This window comes from Sus scrofa, chromosome 13 (genome assembly GCF_000003025.6).
Source record: "Sus scrofa isolate TJ Tabasco breed Duroc chromosome 13, Sscrofa11.1, whole genome shotgun sequence".
NCBI lineage: Eukaryota > Metazoa > Chordata > Mammalia > Artiodactyla > Suidae > Sus > Sus scrofa.
Window position 1 is genome coordinate 76,333,299 of NC_010455.5, and position 22,692 is coordinate 76,355,990.

Below are 22,692 nucleotides of genomic sequence, written 5' to 3' on the forward strand. Positions count from 1 at the left end.
ATGCCTGCAAAACCTCTGTTCTCAGCTTGCTCCTTCCTTCATCTTGGGTAGGGGGAAGTTATTATCTTTCCCAACTTCCAAGCAAGAAGAAGCAGGGCTGGCCCAGCCCAGATGGGGAAAGCAGCCACTTGTAAGCATTTCCATGGTGGGTAGGCTCTGAGACACCAGTAAACTGAAGAAGTCTGTCCCCAGCCCTTCTATCCAGCCAGAGGTTTCCAGCCATGGCTGTTGGCTCAGAAGGTTGAGAAAGTTGGAGACCTGGGAGAGGAGAGAGGAGCTGGGTCCTGGTATGAGTGCCTCCTGCTCCCGTGGGCAGAACGGCTTCAGCCCAGAGCAGGTGAAATGGCTGCATCCATAACCAGGTCCCGATGCCAACCATGTGTGGCGTCTAGATCCCCTATTTTCTCTGATTATCCATGCTTTGCCTCTGCTCCTATAGCATGTCAAATCTGTAAGTGTCAGAATTGATGCCGAGACTGCTTTCACAGAATCAAGTGCACCCTGGTTCCGTCTGTACCACCAGCTAGATGAGGGACAAACGTTAGCTGGAAACAGCAGATCCATTTTGTCCTGCCCAGAGACTGTAATCCGATTAAGAACAATTCCGCACACATAGAATGGATTATGAAACTGTCTGACAGGCAAGCTTTGACATTCAAGATATTCTCCGCAAAGGCATTCACCTATGCTGAAAACAAATGCAGTTTCTGATATTAGACTTTCAGAATTCCCAAATCATTTATTCAACAAACACTCAGTATCCGTTAACTGTGACTAAGCATTGTGCTTGCTGGCTTTATTCTTGGGGGGTTTACAGCCCAGTGGCACAGGCATGGGGCTGTGGGAATATTTGGGGGGGGCAGGTAAGGACATCTTGCAGATATTTATTGCTTGAGCTGGGACTCAGAGGGAATAAGAACATCTGCAAAGTAGCAGCTTATTTGAATTTTGTTGGATTTCTCTAAAATAAAGCCAGTCAGTGTGTCCCGAGTACCATTTCTCTCTCTGTGGAAGGCAGAGGGTGATTTTTGCCCATTCAGAAGGCATCTTATGACCTGGCCTGGCAGAGCGACAGGAGGGGCTCCCAGCAGCTCAGGCTATAGCCCGACTCATCAGAAACCACTGAGGTGGTGGCAGTAAAGGATTTTACAGATGACAATTGAAAGGCTTTAAGAAAGAGAATTGCAGAGACAAGTCAGAGTGCTGGTAATTGGGCTTCCGGAGCCCAGGAAGGTCTTTGAACATGTACAGAGAGTTTGTCAGCCAGAGAGAGAACTTGGAAGTTCTACTGCTTGGATCTGATTGACAGAGATAATGAGAGTGGCAGTGTCTGTGGAGAGGAGCTGTGGTTTTATTGAAACATCAGAGCTCAGCTTAACCCCCTCTGCCCTGGTTCCTCCACAGCTCTGAGCTCCTCCACTTCACTCTCCTCGCAGAAGGTCAAGGAAGCCCGCCCACCGCCCATCTCACTAATGGGAAGCACTTGTCTGGGAACAGCCAGGAGCCCTGCTGGGGACAGGAGGGAAAAAAAGGGAGGGCCTCTGCTCCTTTCCTGGAGGAGTTCCAGCCTTTCCCCACCCTCCCCCCCCAGCTCTGGGGAGGCAACTGGGATCAGACCACCTGCTCCTAGATTCCCCCCAGCCCCACACCTGCCTTCTCAAGGTATGGGAGAGCAGGCCTCACCCTACCCTGTCCCTGTCTCCTGGGGCCCCAGGATCTTTGCTCACACTGGCCTTCAGATGGCCCAGAGAGGTGCCGCAGACCTTTCAAAGTAAGTCAGTTCTGCCCCGTGACAGTTCCTCACCCTGGATAATACCACCATGTCCCCTTCTCTCTGGAAACACCATCTGATCTCAATTTAATCTCCAGTCTTTTCAAGACCCATTTATCTCATCCTGTCATGGTCCAAGGAGAGGGACCCAGGACTCACTCCGATTTTTCTTTCTTTTTTTCTTTTTCTTTTTTTGGATGTTCCCAGACAAGGGGTCCACTCAGAGCTGCAGCTGCTGGCCTGCACCACCGTCGCAGCAATGCCATATCCGAGCTGCCTCTGCCACCTACACCACAGCTCATGGCAATGCCAAATCCTTAACCCACTGAGCAGAGCCAGGAATTGAACCTGCAACCTCATGGATACTAATTGGGTTCGTTACCACTGAGCCACAACAGGAACTCCTCGCTCTGATTTTTTTCAATTCTGCTCATTAGGACACCCTCTGCCCACAACCTCAGGCCGTGTCTTTTCACAAAATTTAGATGCACTCACTGGCGTTTGGACTGAAAAGTGTTTCTCCCACCTCCTTCCTGTTTTCTTCACACCTGCCCATCAAGCAGGAGAGACAAGCAATGATAGCAAAGCCCCATTAGAGGACCACAATTGCTTTTTTGAAATAATGATGTTTTAATTTGATTATAAGTGATATATGCTTAGAACCTTTAGAAATCACCCAGATCCTTAAGGAGAGAATGAACATCTCCAAAGGCACAGTGCTTCAAAGAAAGATCTGAGAAGGTAAATGCTACCTGTACCAAGTAATGACTTGGTATGAGGGTAAACCTTTTTTTTTTTTTTCCAAATGTGCAAAAAGCATCAATGCCCCCAAGTATCAACTTGAGTAATAGCAGTCAATTTATGTAGAAGAAATAGCAAAAGGAATCAAGTCTCATTTTGTAAACAAGATTATGGGAGAAGATTCTCCTAGCCTCTGTCCTGAAAGATGAACTTTAGGGATGTAGCATTCAACAAGTCCCCACTACATGCTTGGTGCTTTTTAAACAGTATCTTCCTGAACCTCCAAGTGGCTGTGGCAGCAGGAGAGCAACACTCTGCAGAGAAGACCTCCCCTGGCAGCAGTGACAGCCTCCATGTGACAATGGAATTCTTCCTGTGATTCACATGGGTGATGTTCACCCCTCATTGCCTCATTGTGTCACTTAATCCTTTTAACAACCCCATCTGTGCAGTTTTAGAAAGTCAAGTGACTTTCCCAAGTTTCTGGAGCTAATATGAAATGGAACTAGGATTTGAAACTAGACTTCCGAGGACTGTGCCCCCAGTGGCAATGACACGCTGTCACCAGCACATCGCATGGGGTTGTGCTCCTTCAGGGAGAAGGAATCAGTGGCTCTTTGATGTCCTTTTTAAAAGAAAGTCATCAGGATGGAGGATAATTGTGAGAAAAAGAATGTATATGTATATATAACTGGGTCACAGAAATTGGCAGAACATTGTAAATCAACTATAAAAAAAAGTAAAAAAAAAAGAGAGAGAGAGAGAGAGAGAGAAAGAAAGTCAGTGCACCAGAAAGATGAGGAAATACAGAAAAAAAATGCCAGAATGGTCTTGCAGAAACTCCAGTGAGGTGGCTTGCAGAGGAGATGAGGGAAAAGTGGCCAAGTGGTATCCAGTCTAAAGCTCACAGGCAGAAGAGTCCATGCCTTCCTGGGTTCCTTGTGTTTTGAGGCTCTGCCAGAAATGCTTGGGTGAGCTGGTCCCACCACGGAACTGTCAGAAATGCTTGGGTGAGCTGGTCCCACCACGGAACTGTGTCCCCACAGAAGGACCCGGCCTCCAGTGCTCCTTCTTCTTCTTATGGGCAGAGGGGAAAGGAATCTTGTCGGGGGGTGGGCATTAGTATTTTGGGCTCTGGCCATCAGATAATTTGAGCAGCGATGGCAGAAGTTTAGGGGAACATGAGCTTCCCCGCACTGGAAGACTGTGGGAACCCCTAACCCCACGAGAAGGTGAATTTGGACACCGGCCCCTCCTGCTGGTCCCACCTAACGTGTCCTTAGGCAATCCAGAAAGAGGTCAAAGGTAACCTCACTTGTCTCCATGTTGTGTAGGGACTCTGTGACAGGGCCCCTCAATCTGACTGCCTGGAAGGAGCTAGAAAAGGTGCCAGTTTATAAACTCAGCTACTCATCCTCGTGGATTATGGGGTTTAGCTCCACACCCCTGTTTCCTACCGCAAAGGCAGTCAACAGCTCTAAAGACTGCTCTCCAAGCTGAGGTTCCCACGACACCCCCACAGAGCCTAGGAAAAGGGGGCTTCAGGGTATTCCGAACTTAAGCTCATAAACTCAGGTATCTCTGTGATTTCTCAGCTGTCCCTTACTAGCTGTGTGCCCTCAGGTCAATGACTTCCCTGCTTGTGCATCCATTTCCTCCCGGGGAAAATAGGGCTAAAATACCCTCCTTAGAGGACAGCAGGTAATTTGATTGACAGCAGTCTGGCCAAGATCAACATTTGTTGGTGGTACAACGTATTATTCCAAAGTACATGTTCTCAGGGGCCGTTTATTTTTTTTATAAAGTAGCTAATATTGATACAGTTTGTATGGTTGTTTTTCTGCCACTTCGAATAGAAGGAATAATACACCTTGATTATCTCTAATGACTTCAGGTTATTATATTATCTCATGCCCCATATCATGCCCTGTATCCTGTGCACAGAAATTGTACAAATGTAAAGCGATTGAGAATATTCACTTTCTGACCAATTTACAAAGTTAAAAAAAGAATAATCAGTTGAAATAAATCTGACATTTTTTTAAGTAGAGGCAAAAATATTTGAAAATCCCTGAGCTCGCAATGATTTCCTTTGCTACTAAAGGTGCTTTAACTGTTCATTCTAATGTAAAATAAATGCCTAATTATTACAGAAAATAAACATACAAACAAACAAAAAGCAAAACACAAAGGGCATTCATGTTTCTATCTGCTGAGAGGCAACCACCATTAGCTCCTTGGTATATATCCATCCCAAGCCTTTTCTATGCATGTATGTAATTATTGGTTTTTGTTTTGATTCCTGTTTTTTTTTTTTTTAACGAAAGCAAGAGTACAGCATACCTGCACTTAGGCAGCCTGCTCTTTTGCCTAATACTACAATGTGAGCATATTTCCATTTCAATAGGTACATTTTTGCAACATCTTAAGGCCTGCATTGTATTCCAGGCCTTCCATTGTGTTATGAATGTTCCATAATAAATTTATGTTTAGCACTGGGTCGTTAACAATTATTTGTGCTATTACAAAAAGCACAGAGGAGGCATAGTTGACTTAAGTGAATTGGAAACTAAGAAGTAAAAGATAAAAAAAAAAAGTACAACAATCTGAGAAACAGAAAAAGTACTTAAAGATCCAAAAATTTTTACAAAATGATCCCCTGGAGTCTGCAAACATTAACGAAACCTGATTGGAGATATTCATGTTGGATCACCTTGTTACTTCCACTTTTGTCAGTCATCGTTGTACTGAACCAGTTTGTTTGACTAAATTCTCTTCAACCTGATTCCTCTTGCTGCCTCATGATGCTGAAATCAGATACTGCTTAGGAAGCATCTGGCATGAGGTTGGCTCTCCACAAATGCCAATCCTTCCTTCCTTCCTCTTCCTGTAGGGATGAAAGGATGAGGCCACAGTGGGCTTTGGTGAGCATCCTTTGTAACTCTAGGTTCACTAGGCTTCCCATGTCCATTGTTTCGTGCCACTAGCTGCCAGTGCAACAGAGTTGGGCCCAGAAGCCTCTCAAAGAAGGAAAGGCTCAAGCCATTCACTAGCTCATTTTTTTTTTCTTTTCTTTTTGCTTTTTTTCATTTTAGGGCCACACCTGCAGCATATGGCAATTCCAAGGCTAGGAGTCGAATCAGAGCTACAGCTGCCAGCCACAGCCACAGCCACAACACTGCCAGATCTGAGCCACATCTGTGACCTACACTGCAGCTTGGAGCAACACCAGATCCTTAACCCACTGAGTGAGACTAGGGATCTAACCCTTGTTCTCTTGGATGCTAGTCAGGTTCTTAACCCACTGAGCCACAGTGGGAACTCCTACCAGCTCATTCTTCAGTACACATTTACAGAGATCCAGTGTGTGTCAGGCCCTGCACCAGGTGCTTGGGACACACAGGAGCAATAAGATGCAGACCCTGTTTCTGGGAGCCCACGGACTAGGGGGGAAAGATCTATTATAGTTTGAGATACAGGCACACAGAATGAGCGCACCCGGGTGGAGGAGGCTCCATTCTCAGAGTCTAATTTGTGAATGACCCGCCAGTTACTCTCACCCAGTCACACCCGTTCCCATGTGTGTCACTGCAGGTCATCAATGCTATTGAGCAGGACTACCGGCTGCCCCCACCCATGGACTGCCCAGCTGCTCTACACCAGCTCATGCTGGACTGTTGGCAGAAGGACCGGAACAGCCGGCCCCGCTTCGCAGAGATTGTCAACACCCTGGACAAGATGATCCGGAACCCGGCAAGTCTCAAGACTGTGGCAACCATCACCGCAGTGTGAGTCTAGCGAGCAGGGTGGGTCCTAGGGTGGGTGGTCTCACGGTTAATCAGGGCCCACAGGGATGCTACCAGCCTTCAGTCTAACTGAGAGCAAGGAAGAGGCGGCTGAGCTTATCCACTGATGGAAGGAGTTTCAAGACTCTTCCCTTCCTTTTCCTCTTTCTGTCTCTCTGAAATATTCCCTCCCTCCAGCATGGGCTGTAGCCAGACACTGAGATACCTGTCTGGGTCTCTATCTTCCATTGGCCTCAGCTGGGCTGAGCACTGGGCTTTGTGGTAGTTGAGTGTATCTGATCTGATTGGTATGAGACCCCACTTCTGGGCAGTCCTGTTCCCAGAAGCCACCCTTTCAGTTAACCACACCAGTGCATGAGGCAGATGGAGCTGCAGACTTGGAACCTCCGCCAACCTATTAGCAGGTAGTGGTCCTAACTGCCGTGGGACAAAGAAATTCACAGCAATTGGATTTGTTACGAGCAAATGCACAGAACTGTCAGCTACTGTCAGCAACTGTCAGCTGTACATCACTCATCTACATCTGCAGTGTTAACTCATTTGTAAATTCATCCTTTTGATTAAAGTTTATTGGGTGCTTATGGACTAAGCACTGTGCCCTTGCTGGCCATATAGAGTAAACAAGATAGGAGATTCTGTTGTGGCTCAGCAGGTTAAGAACCCAACTAGTATCCATGAGGATGTGGGTTCGATCCCTGGCCTCCCTCAGTGGGTTAAGGATCCAGCATTGCTGTGAGTTGCAGTGTAGGTTGCAGACGTGGCTCAGATCTGGTGTTGCTGTGTTGTGAAGCTCTTAGTTTGCAGCTTACAAAGGAGTTGTGGTCCGTCTCTCTCCTTCAGAGTGCGGTCTGCCTCTCTGCACTGACTGGCAAGGGACAGAGCCCAGAGGCAGGGGGGACTGGCCACCTGGCCTTGAGAACCATGCCAGCTCGGGATTGTGTAGGGTAGGAAGGGTCAGGCCAAGTTTCCCCCCCTAATCCTCATCCCGTTGGGGCTGCTGATCTGTGAAGTCTGCCATTCACCCAGAATGCAGCTCTGCCCATGCCCCCCTGAAGCTGTGGGGTCAGCTGCTCCCTTCTGTCTTACAGGCCTTCCCAGCCCCTGCTCGACCGCTCCATTCCAGACTTCACGGCCTTCACCACCGTGGATGACTGGCTTAGTGCCATCAAAATGGTCCAGTACAGGGACAGCTTCCTCACCGCCGGCTTCACCTCCCTCCAGCTGGTCACCCAGATGACATCCGAGTAAGTGATGGAAATCACCTCGTTCAGTCAGGGTGGGGGCTGGAGGCTCCCTCCCTGCGATGGCCCTCGGTGCGAATTCCACCTTCTGGCCTCATCCCCAGAGCACTACCTCAATATAGAACCAGGCTGGGTGGGGAAGTGACTTGGAAAGTCAGAGGAGCGGGGGAGGGGAGGCCCAGCTCCACTCTGGGACCCAAATGAGAGTTCTTCAAAGTCACAGCCATATGTCATCTGCCTAATCACCGAGAGTCTCTCCTCCATTTAAGTTTTTAAACTCAGCCCATCAAAGAGAGCATCCAGATGGAAAGAACACAGCCAGCCAGCACTTTAAACCACATAGCAGGAAGAGGCGGTGCCCTGATTCAGCAGTGAGCTCCGAGGCTCGGGGAGCCTGCATCCGCACTTCGATAGCACTTGTAAATAAGCCTTATGTCTCCATCCCCCACAGATTATTTTCCAATCTGCAGCCCCTACCCCAGGAGCATAGAGGAATAAAAAAACTAAAATTATTCGAAGAAGAGGAGAGCCAGAAAGGATCTTAAAGACCCAGATAGTCCATCATCTCCCCAAGAATGTTCTGGTAGCACCGGTTCCGAGAAATGTTAATAGGTTCTCCTTGGAAAAAAAAGGTCCCTGGTCAAATAAATTTGGGAAACACGGAGCACTTTATCACTCTCTTGGAGATTCCCTCCAAGTATTAGCATTGTAAAGGCCAGGAGAAAGCCTGAAATAAAGAAACCCATGTAAAATTCTTAAATGCCATGGAACCATAGTTCAGAAGGGCAGGGTTTTTTGGAACTGCAGTTGGGGAAATCTCTATCTAGTGCCACTTCTTCCTGTCAATGATGGAGAAAGGAGGTGACAAAGTGGGGGCTGAAGCCTGCTTTCCTGACTGCTGGCTCCATAGGCTCCCACCTGTCCTCCCAGGGCCACCCGGGGCTGAAGTTTGCTGCACACACACGGAGTCATCTGGGAGTCGTTAAACTAGTGAGGTCTGATTGCTATGGTCACATCTTCTGATTTATTTAGTGTGTGGTCAGACCTGGACACAGGGAGTTAAAACTCCCCAGATGATTCGAATGTGCAGCAAAGTTTGAGAACCACTAAACCAGAGTTGGCAAGGTCCAGTTTTGAACACACACACACACACACACACACACACACACACAAACCCACACCAGCAGGGACCTCACCAGCTGCCCAGCTGCCGTGTATACCAACAGTACTGAGGCTGGTGGCCTGTGGCCTGTGGCACACACTTTGCGTGGTAGCACATCGGTCAGTCCGCCTGGTAGTTGACAAACACTGCCACCGGTTCTATGTCAGGCTCGGTCCCAGGTGCTGGGACTCCGTCCTGGGGTGGGCCAATTGGGAGTCTCAGGGGAGGGGGGATCATTCACTCCAGCAGTTGAGCCACAGAGGGGCAGTTTATTGATACTTGGCATCTGTCTGGGGCTCCTGCTCAGCAGTCAATATTCCTGGAGTCCAGCTTTGCTTCTGTCAGGCATATTCTTGCCAGAATCATGGAAACTCACTTGCTCCAGGGAAATGGCTTGAATGAGCCTCTAGCCTTGGACCTGCTAAATAGCAGAATTCATTTTTCCAAACCTAAGTTCATTTCCTGGTGATGCCTAAGAAAGTCCTTGACATTTAGAATTATTATTAAACATCAAAAATAAAAAAAATAAGGAATTCCCACTGTGGTGCGTGGAAACCAATCCATGAGGACGTGGGTTCAATCCCTGGCCTTGCTCAGTGGGTTAAGGATCCGGTGTTGCCATGAGCTATGGTGTAAGTTGAAGACGAGGTTCAGATCTCGAGTTGCTGTGGCTGTCGTGTAGGCTGGCAGCTGTAGCTCCGATTTGACCCCTAGCCTGGGAACCTCCATATGCCTTCGGTGCAGCCCTAAAAAGCAAAAAAAAAAAAAAAAAAAAAAAAAAAAAAAAAATTAAAAATAAGCCTTTACTGGTGGAGAAACCAGCTTCCCCATCTTGCAGAGCTAAAATGAATGCCTGGATTAAAGGACAGAGTGGGGGTTCCTGAAGGCAGGGCTGCACCTGCTTCCCATTGTCATGTGGCTGAGTATGGGGATGGTCATTGCCTGATCCCCCAGAAACTGAAGGAATCAAGTGAAGTAATTCCCTCAGTCCAGGGACAGCCATGCGAAAAAGAGCTAGGGCAAGAATAAAAGGAAAGTGAAACTGAAAATTAAGGGATTTAGTTCAAAGTAAAAAAAAAAAAAAAGATGGCCACACACTACTGGAGCAATTTCATTTGCTTCTTGAGAGATAAAAGACAGAAAAAGAACATGTGTAACTAAATAGATTGTGGGGCAATTTGTGAATTCAAAATCCAAGAATACGTTTCAAAAGTGCAGAAAAGATGTGCGCAATTTGACAATCTAGACCAGCTCCAGCCTTCAGGGGAATGATCGCCAGCTGAAAGGAGGGGGTCAGGAGGGCCCAGACATTGTGAATGGAGGTCCAACAAGGGGCCTCCTCTCAGATCTCTTGCACAGTGTGCAGAGTGGTCTGCTGTCCTGGGATGGGGGTTCTGGAGGGAATACAGTCAGGAAGTTAGAAGAATTCTGAAAGCGGCCCTCAAGGATGCTGAGAACCAGACCATCCTGAAAGTGAACCCCGTTTCCACACTGCCCACTAGCTGTGTGATCTTGAGTATGTCACTTAACTTCTCTGTGCCCTACCTGCCTTGTCTCTAAATGTGCCCATCTCACTGGTTTGTGGTGAGAGGTAAATGGAATAGTCCATGTGAAGCTCTTGGTCTATTGTCTACCTGAAGAACGCACATGAGAAATGATTGCTGGTAAATTGTTGTCATTGACTTTGAGTGGTTTGGCAGTTTTTATGAAATGCTTCCATGAAAATAAATGAGTTAGTATATGACACATGGGAATCACTCAAGAAACGTTATATTATTAACTAAAGAAAGATGCATGGTCTTCCCAAAGTCAAATAGAAGCCATGAACTTGTTCATATTAAGACTCAGAGCTCAAAGATGAATCAGTCCAAATCCCTATCTGAAACATACTCCTTGGATTCCTCCTTGGGCAGATATTTGAAAGTTATTTTGAGATCACCCTTCTTAAAAATTTATGACATTAAAATTCAAACAGGGCAGAAGATGGAAACTCAGGGGAAAACATCAGAAAACTAGGCAAGCCCCACATCTTTCAATCACAGTGGGCAATCACTGATTTAGGCAGAAACTTCACAGACTAACCAAAGCCCCATACAGTGTGTGCATGCAGTGTTAACAAAGGATAGAGGAAAGTTCTAGTCCACCTAAGGGTCATGGAAACAATAAAAGGGTTGCTCCAGAACCCCCTGGTAAGGAACAAGGTGCAGTGCCTCCAGGGTTCTCTAAGCTGGAGGGGGCCCTGGAGATGAGGCCACTACTTGAAGAAAGTAAAATTGAACAAGAGAGTTCCCATTGTGGCTTAGTGGTGAGCAAACCCCGATTGGTATCCGTGAGGTTAAAGGTTCAATCCCTGGCCTCGCTCAGTGGGTTAAGGATCCGGCATTGCTGTGAGCTGTGGTGTAGGTCACAGACATGGCTCGGATCCTGTGTTGCTGTGGCTCTGGCGTAGGCCAGAAGCTACAGCTCCGATTCGACCCCTAGTCTGGGAACCTCCATATACTGCAGGTATAGCCCTAGAAAAGACAAAAAGACCAAAAAGAAAAAGAGAGAGAGACTATCTATTTAGTTGTTTGCCAGACTCAGGTAAATTTGGGTGCATCAGATTTTAAACACACTTTTATTTGCCTACCTCACTATTATCAGAAGCTTGCCTTCAAAGATGAGTTTTGATCTGTGAAAAGCACTAAAATGCCTTCTTTTGTGGCTTTTCCCTCCTAGAGACCTCCTGAGAATAGGGGTCACCTTGGCAGGTCATCAGAAGAAGATCTTGAACAGCATTCTGTCTATGAGGGTCCAGATGAGTCAGTCGCCAACGGCAATGGCCTGAGAACTCTTGTTTCCCGTGGGGAGGAGAGGAAGGAAAAGGACCAGGCTCAAGGGAAAACCAGAGATGGACCACCGTGGAATGTTTGGGAGAGACTGGCCTCTCAGCTGAGAAATGCATTCTCATCCATGAAGAATAAACTGGACCTGTTCCTAAGAGGCAGTCTTTGTTTCTCAGCGACAGACACACATTTAAGACGCCATGGGAAACCAACTATGTAATAATAAAAATATGAAAAGGCGATATGCTCAGAGGAAGTGAAGAGAAAACAATATGCATCGGGGGACCAAGAGTGAACTCAGCCTGCACCCTCAGCGGGCTGGAGTCATGCACCGACAGGAAGAAAGGAAAGGAGGTAAAGGGAAGAAACAGAGGCAGTTTCCCATTTTCTTCCTCACCAATGACGTTCTTTTCTTTTCTCCTTCTGTCCTCCTCCCCAAGAGTCCGCTCCCTTCTCCCACATCCATTTCCCTTTGCTCATGACTCGTGTAGGGAAGTTTCTTCAAACAAACCCCAGCTCCTGCGTCTCCAGATGTTCTGTCAGTTGCCAAAGGACTTTGCTGACCACTGCATGGGGGATCCAACCAATTCAATTAATGTCTTCATATTGAAGAAGAGATGTACCTTCAATTGAAAACCTTGTTTTTCTTTTGTTTGCATTTTCTGCAAAAAGGAGAAAGAAACCACAAATTGGAAAAAAAAAGAAAAAAGAAAAAAAAAAGAAAAACCTGTTTCCGTGTGCGAGGGCACGCCTATGTATGTCTGTGTTATAAAATGACTGCTTGTCCATAACAGATGCAAACAAGAAAGAATTGGGAGGTCATTGCCCCTGGAAAATTCAAAGGGGCCCGGGCGAGTTGTTGGTTTGGTTTTCCGGTTGGCCCAATTGGCCTATTGGCTTCATGGCGAGAGAGAGAGTAGGGAGAAAAATCAAATGAAAAGGGGGAAAAAAAAAACTCTGGAGAGCTTGTGAGTTCAGACAGGAAACAGGTGAGTCGTTTGAATTGGATGCAGTGTGGGCCATTGTAGAATGACACTGACTGATCATTATTATTCGTGGTAACATCTGAAGAGAAGGAGAAGGAAGGTGTTTCTGGATAATGTTCTTCCACATTCCTGGAATCTGCAAGGCAAGAGGTTGCGGCGGAGAGTTCTTCCTCCCAGTCTGGGGACTGGCTGAAGCTGCGTGGCATCCGAGGAATGTTTCAGATATGTCTGTGTTTCTCTGCATTCCTTCCTGTACCTCATCGTTCAATTCACTTTTGTAAATTCCACCTAACATTTAAATATTTTTAATTTCTCCTTTGACCTTAATCTCCTTGCTAATTTTATCTGTCTAATTAAAATGAGCAGAAGCATGTCCGGGTTTACATAGAACGGTGTCAGAGTGTGTGTTCCCAGACGCCAGTGAGTCCCACCACCACCCCTCCTCGATGGGAGAATCCTTAACAACCACCCTTCGTCCCCTGATAGGGAACGGAGGGAGTACATCCTGGACCTCGGGGCTCCTGAGAAGCAGCGTATGTGAGCTCACCCTCCCCGCTGTCACCCAAAGGAAGAACTAAATAAATAGCAGGCTCCCAGGCTTCAAATAAGTGGCGTAGGAAGTCACTGGCAAATAAATATAATCACCAGTAATACAGGTACATGGTCTGCCCTGAGCCCAGTTTACACATTGCATTGGGAAGGTCATATCCAGGCTGATTTTGTGAACACAACTCAAGACTATTCTAGGCTGCGTGCTGGGAGGGTCTGCGAACACGCAGTCAGAGGAGGGTGTGTGAGGCAGGGAAAGTAGTTATGTTGCTTTTTTCACAAGTATTTAAGGTGAAAGGAGGCTTTTTCCTATACCCAGGTGACTTTGTACTTGGCCAGATTCTTACCTTCTGAGGCCCCTTCAAAGAGGCTCATAGGTTTGCAGGTACAGCTCTGATGCAGGGGATCCCCATCTTAAAGCCCCACTCTTTGCTTAGAGGGGGCGAGAGAAGAGGGACAGAACTGTTGGCAGGTTGGTATATGGTGGCAAAGGGCCCCCCTCCAGCCATGTAGCATGTAGAAGAGAAAACTTCCCTTATTAACAGCTTCCCAGTTCCATGCACAATTTGCTAAATACCCCAAAGACCTCAATCCATGCCATGTTTTACAAACCTAGGCAATTCAGCAAATCTACTATAAGTTTTCCATGGGAATGAATTCTAATTGGTCACCAAATTCCTCAGGCAGCCTTGAAATCCTCACTGTGCCTCCACCAAGGCCAGTCCACCTTCTGGCTATGGACAAAGCAAGGTTAAGCTAAGGCCATGTCACATCCTTTGGTTAGGTTTGTCCACAAAAGAGAGAAAGAACTCAAAGTACACAAGGAGAAAGCCTAAAGGCCAGGGTGCTTTAAGGCTAGGTCTTCATCGTCAAGTCTGGACACCCCTCTTCCTTGGAGATGCCGAGCAAGGCTTCACAGGCCAGGCTGGTCCCCTCCACCGCCCCCAGTGCAGTGTGTTTGTGATGAGTGAGACCCTGTGCATTCCCTCTGAGCACGGGGTGGACCTCAGTTTCCACATGTGTATAGTCAGTGGGTGGTGGCTACTCCAGGGCAGACTGTCTGTGCCAGGGACGTTTCTGAGTGTTTTACCTGTATGAACTCTTAGCAGATGCTTTATGGTCCCCTGTTCCCAGGTGAGGAAACTGAAAGAGAAAGACCTATCCTAGATCACACGGTGGTGGAGCCTGGCTCAGGCTCTGTGACTCGTGCTCTTAACTTTCATTCCAGCAGGGCTTACACTGGGTTGTGTGTCAGCATCATCTGGAGGGTGTGTTGAAACATACATCCCACTCTTGCCAGTTCAGTAGATCTCAGGAGGGGAACCCAAGAATGTCTCGTGGTGCTGACATTCTCTCCTGTGTCTGGTGGTGCTGATGCTGCTGGTCCAGGGACCGCATCTGTGCTAACCTAACTTCCTAACAGTTAGTGACATAAAACCCTTGACTCAGGTATAGGCAGCGAGGTTCTCGAGCTACCCGGGAAGAAGGGAATGGACACTCACTCACACTCATGGGCTTGAGGGATGGGAGAGACTGGTCTCCTGCATGAGGCATCTGTGCCCATGGGCGCTTTGGCCCCAGGGGACTTCACTCACACCCTCAAAAGAGCACTCTGGGGAAAAGGCTGCTAGCAGCAAGATCCCACCCCCTGAATTTCAGTTAGACAGGCTGCCTCATCATCTTGCCGAGAATTAGTTCTAATTCAGATCTTTTCTCTTCTTGTAAAGTTTTTTTTTTTTCTTTTTGGCCACTCATGTGCAAGTTCCTGAGCCAGAGGTCGAACCCATGCCACAGCAGCAACCCTGGACACAGCAGTGAGAATGCCAATTCTTAACTCACTGTGCTACCAGGGAACTCCTCAGACCCTTTCTCAAAGGTGCACTTTGCATGGTGGTCAGTGGCCTGGGGCCCTGAGAGCCAGGCTGAAGAGATAGAATCTACAGCTGTGCTGTGCAGCCCAGGCTAGGGCTCTCAGGGGACCTCTGCCAGGCACACCTGCAGCCACCAAGTGTCATGGGGGTGGGGACAACATAGGAGGCAGGTGGGAGATGCTTAATTAGTGTTTCTGATCAGGAATAATAGGAATGAAGGCGATTTGGGGAAAAGCTTTGGAGACTATGACTTACCTCCCTGTGCCCTCTCCCCGCTCCTCTCCTGTACTGGGATATAGGGATGATGGATAAAGAGTAGATAAATCTATAGAGTATGTGCTTGCGGCATCATCTGAAAATAACTGAAGTTCTGAGATTTGAACAGGCGCCCATACTACGAAGATCATAGGCCTCCTTCCACCTCCCTGTATCTCTCCTCAAGTTATGTGCAGTGCCAGTCACTTGCTTCACATCAAGAACTCCTAGGAGAATTTAAATCAAATGAGGATTCAAAGTTTCCCTTGACTATCCATTTCTGAAGAGAACTGAAACCAGTGAGGATTGAGAACTAGGACTCCAGGAATGATGGGGGGCAGGAAGAACGAGACAGGCCGGAGAGTGAGAACCCATGAAGCATCAATTAACAACGATGTTAACAGCTATGTCTGGTCTATGAAGGCCTTTGTGAGCTGGCCTGGGGCCCTCATTATCATTTTTGAAATGATGGCGGCTCTGGTTTCACGCGACTCAGCATGATTAATTCCCCAGAAAGTGAAGCAAGGGAGAAGTGCTGTGTGACGGGGCCCCAGCAGCAAGCAGGCACCATCCAGTGCTCACTGCCAGCAGGAAGGCTCTGAGGGCACTTAAGATCCCCGTCAAAGGGGGCCCTTCGTTCACTGCCACACCTTTCAGTTCATAGAGGAGTCACAGGGTCATTTTCAAAAAGAGCCAGAGGTTTTGTATTGTCTAAAAGATCGATGGGCCTGGGGGATGGTGGTGGGGGGGAATGACTGAGGTCACATAAAGGTCATCAGATGGAGGAAGTTCACACTGGAAGGTCATTCAAGTTGATCGGGTCAAATGGCAAAGTATTCACCAGCAAGGGGTCTCTTGAGATGCAATTTTCCAGAGAACAGAAGAGGTGCACTGAAGTTTGAGAACAAACTCCTGGTCCCTCACAGAGAGCACCTGGGGGTGACTGTGGGGGACAATGTGTTCTGCAGACCCTGATTTGGGGTGGGTGGGATGGACAGCCCCATGGGCAATAGCAGGTAGACCTGGACCATGCACCTGAGAGAAAAGAAGAGCCCTTCACGCCTTCCCTGCCACACCTGTACCTTCCTGGGCTGACCATGTCATCACAGGCTCTGTTGCTGGGAGTCATGATTGGCACATGGCATTCCCAGAGAGAATCTTCCAGTGGTCCCCAGCGTGAGAGGGGACACAGGGCTCATCCTATTCACCTCTGTGCCCGGCACCCAACACGCTGCCTCACACAAAGAAGTTGCCCAAAACCTATTTGATGACTTAAGTAAGTTGGAGTTGAGAAAGTCTAACATGTCATACGTCACCTACAGAGGTGCATGACCTTAAACAATGTGCTTTTAAAAGAAATTAATCCCTAGATATTTGGTTGGAATCTTCCTCACGCTTAACTGTGATCAATTGTAGGCTCTTCTAATTTTAGTTTCTTAAAGTTTAACACACTTCTTTTCAACTCTGCATCTTTAATGTGATGTCATGAACTTTCCCAGAGCACCAGCCGGGAAAGCAGCCTCCCACCGAGTGTCAGTCACTGTGCAAAGTTCCCGAGATGCAGAAATGAAAGCGGCACCTTCCCCGGGACAGGAGAGGCAAATCAGAAGGGCAGTGAAGCACAGTGAGCAGCACATCCTTCTGAAAGCAGAACAAGGCTGCGCTTCCTCCAGGATGACGTCCAGCTGGGCAGAGAGAAAGGACAGGACTTCTGGGCCAGGGAAACTTTATTTGCATCATTGCCACTCTCTGCACACTGAGACCTTCTTCCAAGAGCTGTTTTATCTTTCTAAAGCCACGCTTGCTCCAAGATTTTCTACACCCTGCCCCCCATTCACCAGGAGAAAATACATTGAAATAAGAAAACTAAACAACATGATGGGCAGATAAGCCACTTCTAAGCTACCGAGATGCTGAGCCATGCTATGCTGTTCTCCTAAAAGAGAGAGGTTCTCTTCACTCTAATATGGCTTCAATTGCCTTTTCTGACCTGCAAACTCATCTTGGCACGTACATTATGAACTACTGTAGCTGTGGAAATGGCTTTCTGACATAAAATAGGACGACAAATTCCAGCTACCACCTCTAGTGCAGAACTCATCTTTGTAAATAATGTCAGTGGGGAAATGAATAAACATGGCTATCGGGTCCCAGAGAAGGGCACTGCCATTGTCCTAGGGGGTCAGAGAAGGCATTCTTGAGGGGGATCTGCTAAAGGTTCCCCAAGGAGTGAAAGAACTTCTCAAATTGGGAAGAGGAAGATGTTAGTGATGGAACTAGTATTGTAGGAGGAGGGAGCAGCGAGGATTAAAGTATGTGGGATCACAGGCGGTTCCACAGGGCTGGAGAACAAGATGCTGGGTGTGGGTGCCTGGAGGAGTAGGCAAGGGCTAGATCATGAAAGGTCTTATAGGACATAGGAATCTGTTCTGAATACCATTGGTGGAAAGTGGGTTGAGGCAAGGGAACTCTGTTTTCAATAATCACTTTGGGCACAAAATGGAGAATGGAGTTAAGGAAATAGATTCAACTCTGGGAGCCTGGCTAGGAGGCTGGTGTAACAACATAGGCAAGAGATGATGGGGGCCTGGCTGGGGGTGTGGATTAGCATTAGGGATGGAGAGAAGTGGATCGATTCAACCAGCAGAAGGTGGAGGTGGATTGTCTGTCAGCAGGGCAGGGAGGGAGGAGTTGAGGATGACACCAAGTTTATGGTTTGGGCATCGGAGTGGATTTTGATATTGAATAAGGGATTCAAAAGGAAGAAGATATGGGGAGGAAGGTAACAATATAAATATTGGTTCCTGGTGGGCCACTGGACACAGGAATTCATAATTCAGCAAAGAGATCTAGGATGAAGATGGAGTTTGGGAGCCATCCTTTGGCTAGATGGTCATCAAAGGCACGGGAAGTAAGAGCCTCCTGCATGAGAATGTGAGAGTGGGAAGAAGAGTAGGTGAATGTGGAATGGTGCTATTTAAAAGATTTTAGATGCAGCCATAAAAATGCAAAAATAAAATAAAATAAAATAATAAAATAAAATAGTTCTCATCATGGTGCAGTGGAAATCAATCCAACTAGTATCCATGAGGATGCAGGTTCAATCCCTGGCCTTGCTCAGTGGGTTAAGAATCCAGCATTGCCGTGAACTGTGGTTTAGGTCACCAAAGCAGCTCAGATCCTGAGTTGCTGTGGCTGTGGTGTAGCTGGCAGCTGTAGCTCTGATTTGACCCCTAGCTTGGGAACCTCCATATCCAGCGGGTGTGGCCCTAAAAAAGCAAAGATAATAAAATAAAATAAAATAAAATAAAATAAAATAAAATAAAATAAAATAAAATAAATCTGTCCCAGCAAAGGGAGGCTCACAAGGGTCTGGATGAAGCCCCTCCAGGAGCCAAAATAAAAACCAGAACATGAGGGAAAGTCTGTGGAGCCAAAGGAATCTCTCAGGGAGAAAAGAGCAGCCCCAGTGCCCAGTGCTGCCAAGGAGGCTAATGTAAGGCCAGGGTTGAAAACTGCCTATGAGTTTGGCTGCAGGAGGTCAGGGGTGACCTTGGTAAAGGTAGCATCAGCAGAGCTGGTAGCAGAAGATGCTGGCTGGCTTGAGGAAAGAGAGTCATCACAATCTTCTAAGAAGCTTGACTTTGAAAGGGAGAAGAAAAATAAGGAAGTAGCTGGACGAGGCTCCCTTTGGCTGTTATTTTTTAGTGGGAAATTTTCGAGCACATTTAAAAGCTGATGAAAAGAAATCCATGGGGAGAGAAGATGAGAAGGAGGCTCGTGAAAATGATCAGGCCCAAGAAGACAGGGGTACAGCTGGAAGGGGGCTGTGGCTGCAAATGCAGCCACTCTAATTCAGATTAGAAGTTGAATGAAATGAGAAATGATGTGAATTCCTAGCAGAACTCCAGCTCACCTTCCCATCTCCTCCCAATCTAATCATGTAACAGTCCCTGCAGCCTCTTGTGCAGACCGCCAAAGAGCCAGGATTGAACCCATGGGCCTCGCAGTCGTGATGCTAGAGCGACAAGGCCAGCACGTCCTTGCAGATGAAATAGATGATGGGCCAATGAGAAGATCTGGTGGGCAAAGCACATGGATCATCCCAGGCCCCTCTTAATACCCCTCAGGGGCACCCCACCACCAAAGGGATAAAGCCCAAATTCCTGATCGCGGCTGGGAGGCCCGTGACCAACTCTCCAGCCAAGCTTCCCACCACAGCGCCTGCTTTCTGCTGTGCCCCTTCCACCTCTACGTCTGCACTCACGGCCGTGCCTGTGCTAGAATCCCTTCCCCTCCCCAGCCTGTGAGCCCACCAGGCCCCCACCTCCGACGTCTGTCACAGGTCTTGTGAGGGTGGTGGAGACTTCATAGTCACTCACCTCCTTCTCATCTTCTAAACAACTGTCCTCACTTCTGTCATATTCAACCCAACTAACTCATTTCCTAGTCTGTGGGCTCCCAGGGAGCAGGGAATGGGTTGTATTCATCTGTGTGTCTCCAGCACCCTGCCTTGGGCCAGCATATAATACGTACTTATGGAGGCAGGGCATGGCCAGGCTCAGGGGGACTAAACCACTTGAAGGAAGGAGAATTTGGGGTGATTGAGGTCAAGAAATAGATAAGCTCTGGGCATTGGATAAGAGAGTGTTAGCAACAGAGAATGGAAGGGGTGCCCAGGGGGACAGGCTCAGCTAGGATGGTAGTGAGATGCTACAGGTAGTCACCCTGGCATGCAGAGATCAGCACTGGGAGGTCTAGGGGAAGTTCACGGACATCCTAATAAGTAGAAGGGCCAGACAACTGGACAGATGGGCAGGCAGAGGGATTGGGATATCTATACTTCAGGGTTAGGGTCTCAGTCACAGGGCAGAGCCCAGGGTCAAGACCCCAGACTCCCAGGAACTAGAATGGGGGATGGGGGCAGAGCCAGGTAATATCAAAGCAGGATTCTACTCATTTATTCAACCAACCTGCATGAGACTGCTGCTGGGCTCTGGGGGCTTTGCAGAGGGCTGGGTAGATACCATGAAGTCAGGAAGTGAGCAGAGCCTTTGTAAACTATGCAAAGGGGAAAATCACAGTTCAGCAGGTCAAAGAGAAGTCTGCTTGGGGACCCCATGGAGAGACAGGCAGCCAGCAGACAAGGGAAGGCAGGAGGCAGCGCTGCCCATTAGCAGAGTAGCTAGGAAGACTGGTCAGATGGGTCGGGGAGGACCCTTGGTTTTTCCACTCAAGCTTGGCCTGTGTTTGGGGGCTCTTCATTGGTGGCCTCCCCAGCATTCACATGGGAGGGAAACAATGAAACTAGGCAGGGAGGCGAGGCTGTCCTCTAAGGAGCTTTCCTACCATGGGACAAGATCCACAGTATGCACAGCCATCTCTACCTGTTCAGGTGCTATGGCCTCTGTTGAATGAGCAGGTGGGTGGTGGCGTGTGAGCTCAGGGCTCTATCTGTCCATGTTAGGGGCATGGCCAGGAAATGAAGACCTCCTCAGAAAGTGTCCCATGTCTAAGCTGTACACACCGGACACACTGCTTCCAATTCTGAGCGATTAGCCACCTTTGGCTGGATTCCTGTGGTTCTGTGATGACTGAGTCATCCCCACCACCCCCACCTGCTGTACTGCAGCAATAGGGCTTGAGGACAGCCCAACCCTGCACCCCAGCCGCTATAGGAGAGATCTGCAGGGAGAGACCGCATGTGCCCAATGCTTAAGTCCAGTAGAGTCTGGCGCGCCAGCTGGGCTTCCCGTGTGACCCTAGACATCTCCAGGATCTCTGACCACTGCCAAGAGATTTTTAGAGGCAGATAAGCTGATTAGGGCTCCCATACCAGGTTTTGGTCTGGGTCAGAGCTGAGAGTATCCTACATTTACAATTTAAAGTGCATTTTTCAATCGGCTAATTAGAGGAGATAATCCTGGGGTGAGGCCGGAATTATGGCCACTTGAGAAGTTCTCTAAAATAATAATCACAAATTCAATTACATAATTGGTAATAGCAATTGCTACTTTTTTTGGAGCACTTACCATGAGCCAGGCACACCAAGTATTTATACAACCAGTATTATTATTATACCCATTTTGAAAATACATTTACTAGTGAGGCTCAAGCAGCTTGTTCAAGATCATGATGAAGAACCAGGATTTGAACCAGGTTATGTCTGAGTTGTTCTCTGAATCACAGGTGTACTTCCACTTGAGCTAGGAGTCTTCCTGGAATTCCTTCTGATTGTTCAGCCCTGTCACTCAACAAAGGTGGCTTATTTTCACAATGAGCCTTTGTGTTTGTAAAATGGGGAGCATGTTACTTACCCCATGAGGTTTTCACAAGGAAGAAATGAAGGACCCCCTTATAAATCATACAATCCAACTCCTGGTTTTTAGGGAGTGCGCCATAAATGTTGCCTATTAGCAGTTTATTTTGCTTCTAGAGATTTCTATAACCTAAAAATAGAAAGCAAATCAGTGCCCAAGATTTGCTGTAAAAGAGGTTTCTTGCCTCTGATAAGGTCAATCCTTACCCTTTGTGGATGTGAGGTTTGTGTGAACTTCACAGTTGCGTGTATCTGTCATCTTTATCATTTCTGCCCTTCACCTTGCGTATTTGCTGAGGTTGGAACTGAGCTTTGCCTTGCTCCTGGGTGGGTTCCCAGGGTGCCTGTCATACTGGACCAAGGTTTGAATTCTGGAAACATCTTCAATATGTTGCATAGGCACGTTGCCTTCTCTCACAGGCCAGGGGCCTGCTCTTCCTTGTGCTAAACTGAACATTTTCTTTGGATTAAAACCCAATTTCTGGGTCTTTCCATACACTTGAGAGGCTTTCTTCAGTTAATAACTATACATAGATTTTCTTGTGACTGAAACACCATCTGCAGGGGGTCAATTTGCTGGGTTTCCAGGAGTGCCTCAATAGGCAAGAGGGTTTTAGGCTGTATGTGTCCAGATTCTTTAAAATCATAATAGTTATACATTTATTTTAACATACACAAAAGAAAAATGTATCTAGTGCATAAAATACATACTACATTGTTCCATAGATATCATGAAGTTCCCTTTTAAAATACATTTATTCAAGTAAAACCATGCCTTGGTTTTAAGAAGAAATAGTAACAAAATGGTAGTACAATTAATATGTAGCTATGTAAAAAAAAAAAATTAAAGGAGGGACTTGAAAAATGGAAGTTTTGGGGTTTCCTGCTGTGGCATAATGGGATCCGAAGTGTCTTGGGAGACCTGAGACACAGGTTGAATCCCTGGCCCGGCACAGTGGATTAAGAATCCGGCATTGCTGAGGCTGCAGCTTGGGTCGAGACTGCAACTGGATCTGATCCCTGGCCCAGGAATTCTGTACGCTATGGGGTAGTCAAAAAAGAAAAAAAAAAGAAAGAAAAGAAAAGAAAAGAAAAAGAAAGAAAGAAAAGTAAAGAAAAATGGAACTTTGGAAACCTATGAATCCTCCTCATTTTTTTTTTTTTTC

General features: G+C 47.3%; 1 protein-coding gene across 1 annotated transcript in view; it reads left to right on the forward strand.

Moving 5' to 3' along the window:
* EPHB1 (EPH receptor B1) overlaps nt 1-18,242 on the forward strand; it is a 446,863-nt gene extending 428,621 nt beyond the window's left edge. Inside the window, exons 14-16 of the mRNA XM_021069481.1 lie at nt 6,107-6,300; nt 7,407-7,562; nt 11,440-18,242. Coding sequence (XP_020925140.1) covers nt 6,107-6,300; nt 7,407-7,562; nt 11,440-11,548 — 459 coding nt within the window. The 3' untranslated portion in view covers nt 11,549-18,242. The remainder of the gene's footprint in view (nt 1-6,106; nt 6,301-7,406; nt 7,563-11,439) is intronic.